This window comes from Hippocampus guttulatus, unplaced genomic scaffold (genome assembly GCF_054856545.1).
Source record: "Hippocampus guttulatus isolate MCC_2025c unplaced genomic scaffold, RoL_Hgut_1.0 HiC_scaffold_37, whole genome shotgun sequence".
NCBI classification, from domain to species: domain Eukaryota; kingdom Metazoa; phylum Chordata; class Actinopteri; order Syngnathiformes; family Syngnathidae; genus Hippocampus; species Hippocampus guttulatus.
The window spans coordinates 38,474-46,221 of NW_028233896.1; the positions used below are offsets into that span (position 1 = coordinate 38,474).

The 7,748-nt window shown below is 46.5% G+C and overlaps 1 protein-coding gene across 1 annotated transcript; it reads left to right on the plus strand.

The window, feature by feature from the left end:
• Positions 1–1,312: 1,312 nt before the first annotated feature.
• On the plus strand, positions 1,313–6,310 carry LOC147185062 (uncharacterized). The gene has a single exon (XM_086104647.1). It carries the CDS (start codon positions 1,763–1,765, stop codon positions 4,367–4,369), a length of 2,607 nt encoding a protein of 868 aa, XP_085960773.1. The 5' UTR covers positions 1,313–1,762; the 3' UTR covers positions 4,370–6,310.
• The last annotated feature ends 1,438 nt before the right edge of the window (positions 6,311–7,748 follow it).

Consider the following 7,748-nt stretch of genomic DNA (forward strand, 5'->3'; position numbering starts at 1 on the left):
GCTGAAAATACATTTAAAGCAATAAAAACTCAAATTGAGTGTCACGCCTAAACCAAAGGACTTATGCACACACTTCAACATGTATTTTGTTCAGGATGACCTCCTGAAGCCTAAATGAGCAATAATTTGACCACACAACTCATTCCTATGAAGATACATTCAAAGTCAGAAAGCGCACTCAGCTCGGGCTGAAAATGCATTTAAAGCAATAAAAACTCAAATTGAGTGTCACGCCTCAACCAAAGGACTTATGCACACTTCAACATGTATTTTGTTCAGGATGACCACCTGAAGCCTAAATGAGCATTAATTTGACCACACAACTCATTCCTATGAAGATACATTCAAACTCACAAAACGTGCTCAGCTCGGGCTGAAAATGCATTTAAAGCAATAAAAACTCAAATTGAGTGTCACACCTAAACCAAAGGACTTATTGTTAGAGGAATCTATGAGCAAAATTGTATCATGTTTAAAGTTTCATTTAATTTGGGCACATCGAAGCGTTTGGGTGCGTATCCAGCACCCCCAAATGCCTGCACACATCTGGCCGGGGGACTGTTGAAGTCCACAATTAGCACGTCAATACAGGTGGACAACCACAGGGGAGAAGGCGACACTCGGTCACAAAAGGGGAATGAATAATTCGGGAACAGCGGTTGAGCAACAAAAGACGAGTTGAGAACACCCGTCGCGCCCAGACGACATTGACCATCCGCAAAGTCTACAACATGCTAATTCGATGTAGACCAGCCAGAAAAGGCGCCAATGTACTGGTGGTTCAAGTTGGAAAAACAGGTAACCAATCACTACCGAGGAGCCGGACCGGGGTGCGGCATGCAAACATCGGGGGCAGTGTTTTTCTTGTATTTTGCATATGTTACAATAAAATGTCGAACTCGCGGTGGCGGGACTGAGAGTGTGATCGCGGAGCAACTAACCGTCGTTCGCTCTCAGAGATCCGCTCCCGCCGATATTGAAGACAATTTTCCTGTGTGCCGAGTCATTTCTTTAACTTTGTCCGAGAAAATCTCTGACAGAAACTTGGCGTTGTCGGCAGGATGATGTGCTTGTTCGAACGGATTTGAGCTTTTTGTTGGACTCTCCGATTTCCTCCGGTGGACGATCCGTGGCTGATCGCGTGTTTTGCGCCTCCGAAGCCGACCAGACCTCGTGGAGACTTTTCCAGGAGGAGCCAGCCCCGCACCGGACACCGTGAGGAGCAAGCAAGCGCCATCATCCAACGAACCTGGGTTCAGCTCGGCATCGGGACAATTGTCGGAAAAATATGGTCAGTCGGCGTGGTGGAGAAGCCGTTGCGTAGTCGGTTATCTCCACTGAATGACGGAATTAGACGAGTTAACGCCGAAAACGGAGTAGGCTAGCTCGAGTACCGTTTCGTGGTTAGCGGTACGGGGGAAATTAGATTCCCGGGACACAGAGCCCAAGCGCATCTGTGAGAGCATCGGCTCATTTAGATATCGTTTCTCGCTAAGCGAAAACGGTAAGGAAGCTTTGTCTTCCTGCGGAGGTTGACCACCTCGGCGTGTGTTGCATCTAACGTTGTATGCGTATATTGCGCGTATCGGTTTGTGTTAGTGCGTGAGTGTGATTGGTGAACACACTATTGTGGTAACGTAACCCATATAAACTCCGGCGCGGGCACGTACCGTTTGTTTTCGGGTGACGACCCAGATCTAGATCGCGATTTTTTTTCTTTTTGTAAAATACCTCTAAACGCTTCCAGCTGTTGCTAGGCAACATGGCGACACGGAAGTCCTCGGGTTGTTGGCGATTGAGCGGAACACAGCAGACAACAGCACGTTACGATGTAGAGGCGATCATTGAAAACACACGATTAGCTGAAATTGACTGCAGAGGGTCAACGCGATTCGTGAAAAAGTGGAAAAAGAAATACGGATTCTCGGGAGACGTTAATGATTGCGATGAATTGGAAACGGTGTTGGGCAAATTATCGCTGAAAGACAAAGAAAAGCGGAAAAATAATGAACACGGTAAACAATGGTACAAGTGTAAAACACTCGTTGAAAGGGCCAAACGAATACGGGTGAAAAAGGCGAAAGACACACGTCAGAGGCTGGATGAGGATTTAATTGCAGAGGCTGCTGCAACGCAACCCTCAGCCGCTCCAGCGGCCGCCGTTTCGGGGGAGTTGTACCCGGCCTTCCCCCCACAATCGCAAACTACGAGAGAAAAGAATTCGGTACCCCCTCCGCCCTGGGGAACTAACCAAGCCCCCATAACACCCCTCGATCAAACTACCGCACAGAATTGGAGTCTAGAGAACCCGGTCAAATCGCAGGATGGTCCAAACCATGGACATCAACACGAAACGCGCTCCAAAGGCACGGTGGGTGAGTGGAGGCGGACCCTCGACCCATCCACCTCGCTAGAGCATAATTCGTATGAGTCTAGATTCGACTGGTACCCTTTCCAAGCGTTCCCTATGGTTCAAATGCCGTCGACGAACGACAAATCGCTGTACGTATATAGACCATGGACGCCAGCCGAATTTCGAGACATCGCCGCGTCACTTCCAAAACCGAAGGACGATCCGGACGAGTTCGTAAGGGAACTATCCGATTTAGTCCACAGTCACAGGCTTACCGCGAGTGAACTTTTGAAATTGCTCTCATTAACTACCAGTTCCAAGTTTGGCGCAGTTGTGGGCAACTTTAATGGTAGGAAAGCTGCGGGAGGTTATCTGTGCTATGATGAACTCACGCAGGTAGGGGGACCCCTTGACCAAATTATGGAACGTTGCGCCAAGGCATACGAGCGGACGCAAGATCCAAAACAAATTGCCACATGCATCCAAAAGGCTGACGAAACTACGGACGATTTTTTCCATCGTCTGCGAATAGTGTTCAAAATACACGGCGGTATCCCTGAGACACAGTCAGACTTGTTCAATTCGCATTTAAAACAGCATTTGCTAAACCAAGCACATCCTGATGTTACCCAATATGTTAAAAGACATAATTTGAATTGGCCAACATGTCCGATCGATGAGGTTTTGAATTACGCACGGAATTACGAACGACTCGAGAACAAGAAAATGAAGAATGAGAGTCACGTGACCAACATTTATTACGCCGCAAAAAACCCACACGCACACGGGAAAACCCCGGGTCCTCCTTATAAAGGTAATAAACAAATACGGTCGTTTGCTCCCTTCAAATTAACCCCTAGGGACCAAAAACGTTTTGTTGAAGGCAGATGTTTTCTTTGTGGGCAAAAGGGTCACATGGTGAAAGAATGTAGACAACAGCGGAAGGACAGGCGCGTGCGGGAGCGTGATGGTAGCACGGGGACCTCCTCATCAGATGAGGAGGATTTACAAACGATACGGAATAAAAAAGAGGAGGTAGCTATGACAGCGATAAAGGCCTCTGCGCCTTTGTTTGAATCGCCCGCCTCAAGTGAGGACGAGGGTGACATCTTAGCCGGTAGCAATCATGTTTTCGACACAGAAAACTACCTGCTGAGATGTGAAACCTCGTCCATAACTAAACCGGAAATGACGTTGTTGGTTGAAGGAACCCCGACCGTCTTCCTTGTTGACACGGGCGCCGATATCACTGTTCTCGGTCGTTGGGATCGCGATACTGTGAAGCCAAGCGATGGCAAAATTCGCATGAAAGGAGCACACGGCTCCGTGCAGCCCCTGACGTTATCGCAAACAGTAACCATTACTTCCCCCACAGACCCAAATCGGAAGGCACTCGTCGAAGCCGCGCTAAATTCTCGCTGTCCACACAATTTATTGGGACGGGATGCTCAAACGCAACTCGAGATTTACACCATCGTAAATCACAAGGGCCAGATTGAAGCCCGCATGGGGAACAGTCAACATGATGCTCGCTATTTTTGGACACTCGATTTACCGAACGATGACGTAACTCGGAGTTCCGAATGTCTAGTTCGATTGGCAGGTACCAAATTAAAGCCAGGAGGTAACGTGCAAACGGCGAACAACCTGCACGTGACTATCAGACGTAAGCAGACACCAGGACCAGACCCTGACTACACTAAAGTTTTTCTGGGCCTGCAACCCCAGGGTATCGTTGTTGAGCACGTGTATTGGAAAGATCAGTGGTGTTTCGCCACAGCGCGGGTAGGAAGGGCGGTCAAGCCCCTCCTCTCACAAGGGCAACACATTTACATACCGCTCGGCAAACCGGAGCAATGTGAGTGGAGAAATATGAATAACCTTGCGAGCTCCGTTCCAAACCACCTGTGGAACCCCTCCCCCGCCAATCCGGGGTGCGAGGAAACACAGGATGGCTGGGTGCGTCAATACATCAATTGGAAAGTGATGACTACTCCGGCCGTTCATTTCAGCTGACAAATTGCAGTAACACGTGACGTACTAGCAATAGAGGCACAGGACACAACACAGGATGATTTGAAATCAAGACAAATTTTTGCACCTCACACAGAACGAAAATATTGGACAAATAAGAGAGCACAACCAGATGACGCAGGGATAGAGAAATTGGAAGGCGGGAAACGTTGGCTTCCAATCTCTCTCTTCGAGTGCGCCGCGAGGTTGACACATGGCTTGTCACATGTGTCAACAGGGGGGATGATAGCGATGATAACACAGGTGCACCAATATTATCATACACATGGGTTTATGCATATTTCAAAAAAAAATTGGAGATGTTGTGTAATCTGTTTGAACCAAACACAAGGGAAACGATACTGTCTTGTCATTGTTGATGTGTTTTCAAAATGGGTTGAACTGTCTTCGAGCGCTCACGATGATTCAGGAACTGTCATGAAAGCATTGGGCGAATTGTTGGACACTGATTTGGAGCGACACTGTGCGTACCACCCGCAATCGGCTGGATTTGTGGAATGCATTAATGGAACTGTCAAAGCCAGGCTCATTGAGACAATGAGAGAGACTAAAAGTCTATTTGATCAGAAAGAGATGCATAGGCACAATGACTTGCCAGAGTGTTCTGCTCCACAGACTCGCCAGGTCCGGAGTGGTGATCAGAATTTCCTCAAAGTGCTGAAAAGACTTCTCTGGGACAGTGAACGCTGGAATGGCCCCTCCCAAGTGATTGCAGCAACAAAAACTGCGGTCAAGATCGAAGGACGCGATGGCTGGATCCACCAGTCGCAGTGCAAGCTCCTTCGGTTTGAGGTTGAGGGGCCTAGCGACGCCAGTCCCAGGAAGGAGAATCAGCACCTAAGTCCAAGTGCGCTGACCTTGCGTGCCGCCGAAAGACCACCGGAAGGGCAGTCAAGCGTTGCCGATGCACCATCAGCATCATCGGCATCATCCTTATGGGCCTAAGAGAAGTCACGGTGGGCACACAGGCCCACAGAAGGAGTGACTTGCCCCATGGGATTCAATGTCGGGAGGCAGGAGACGATTGTTGGTATATTTTTCTTTTTGTGTTTTCGTGTCGCTTGCGTGATCCCGCTGGTCAGAGGTTGTGCTGCCAAATTCATGGATGCTATCAAAGTGAAGTGGCGGCTCACCTGACTGTGGCCATGTCGGAGTACCAACAGGTGTACACGGAGTCTGACGAAGATTATGTTAACACTGACTTTGGTGATTGATTTACTGGAACCTTATGTAAGCCCGTATGACGACTTCACAGAAAAGCATTGCAGATGTGAGTGTTTGATGTTCTTGGGTTGGCTTACTTTGTATATAGTAGTTAGTTAGTAGTTAGTTTTGTTAGATTTTGATTTTCATTCGAGGTGTGTTTAGATTCGATTTGATTTTAAATTACTTTGTGTTTAGATTAGGTTTTGATTTTCATTTAATGTGTGTCTAGATTAGATTTTGATTTTCATTTAATGTATAGCCATTGCCCGGGAAGGGTTTTCTGTCCTGATCGTTACACCCCCTTCCCCTCAGGACAGTTTTTCTTCCCACCCGTGCAATTGCATATCAATGTCACCTGGGCGTTTGACGAAACTTTAATTATGATACAGAGGTGGGAATGTTAGAGGAATCTATGAGCAAAATTGTATCATGTTTAAAGTTTCATTTAATTTGGGCACATCGAAGCGTTTGGGTGCGTATCCAGCACCCCCAAATGCCTGCACACATCTGGCCGGGGGACTGTTGAAGTCCACAATTAGCACGTCAATACAGGTGGACAACCACAGGGGAGAAGGCGACACTCGGTCACAAAAGGGGAATGAATAATTCGGGAACAGCGGTTGAGCAACAAAAGACGAGTTGAGAACACCCGTCGCGCCCAGACGACATTGACCATCCGCAAAGTCTACAACATGCTAATTCGATGTAGACCAGCCAGAAAAGGTGCCAATGTACTGGTGGTTCAAGTTGGAAAAACAGGTAACCAATCACTACCGAGGAGCCGGACCGGGGTGCGGCATGCAAACATCGGGGGCAGTGTTTTTCTTGTATTTTGCATATGTTACAATGAAATGTCGAACTCGCGGTGGCGGGACTGAGAGTGTGATCGCGGAGCAACTAACCGTCGTTCGCTCTCAGAGATCCGCTCCCGCCGATATTGAAGACAATTTTCCTGTGTGCCGAGTCATTTCTTTAACTTTGTCCGAGAAAATCTCTGACACTTATGCACACACTTCAACATGTATTTTGTTCAGGATGACCTCCTGAAGCCTAAATCAGCAATAATTTGACCACACAACTCATTCCTATGAAGATACATTCAAAGTCAGAAAGCGCGCTCAGCTCAGGCTGAAAATGCATTTAAAGCAATAAAAACTCAAATTGAGTGTCACGCCTAAACCAAAGGACTTATGCACACACTTCAACATGTATTTAGTTCAGGATGACCACCTGAAGCCTAAATGAGCATTAATTGGACCACACAACTCATTCCTATGAAGATACATTCAAACTCACAAAACGTGCTCAGCTCGGGCTGAAAATGCATTTAAAGCAATAAAAACTCAAATTGAGTGTCACGCCTAAACCAAAGGACTTATGCACACACTTCAACATGTATTTTGTTCAGGATGACCACCTGAAGCCTAAATGAGCATTAATTTGACCACACAACTCATTCCTATGAAGATTCATTCAAACTCACAAAACGTGCTCAGCTCGGGCTGAAAATGCATTTAAAGCAATAAAAACTCAAATTGAGTGTCACGCCTAAACCAAAGGACTTATGCACCCACTTCAACATGTATTTAGTTCAGGATGACCACCTGAAGCCTAAATGAGCATTAATTTGACCACACAACTCATTCCTATGAAGATACATTCAAACTCACAAAACGTGCTCAGCTCGGGCTGAAAATGCATTTAAAGCAATAAAAACTCAAATTGAGTGTCACGCCTAAACCAAAGGACTTATGCACACACTTCAACATGTATTTTGTTCAGGATGACCACCTGAAGCCTAAATGAGCATTAATTTGACCACACAACTCATTCCTATGAAGATACATTCAAATTCACAAAACGTGCTCAGCTCGGGCTGAAAATGCATTTAAAGCAATAAAAACTCAAATTGAGTGTCACGCCTAAACCAAAGGACTTATGCACACACTTCAACATGTATTTAGTTCAGGATGACCACCTGAAGCCTAAATGAGCATTAATTTGACCACACAACTCATTCCTATGAAGATACATTCAAACTCACCAAACGTGCTCAACTCGGGCTGAAAATGCATTTAAAGCAATAAAAACTCAAATTGAGTGTCACGCCTAAACCAAAGGACTTATGCACACACTTCAACATGTATTTTGTTCA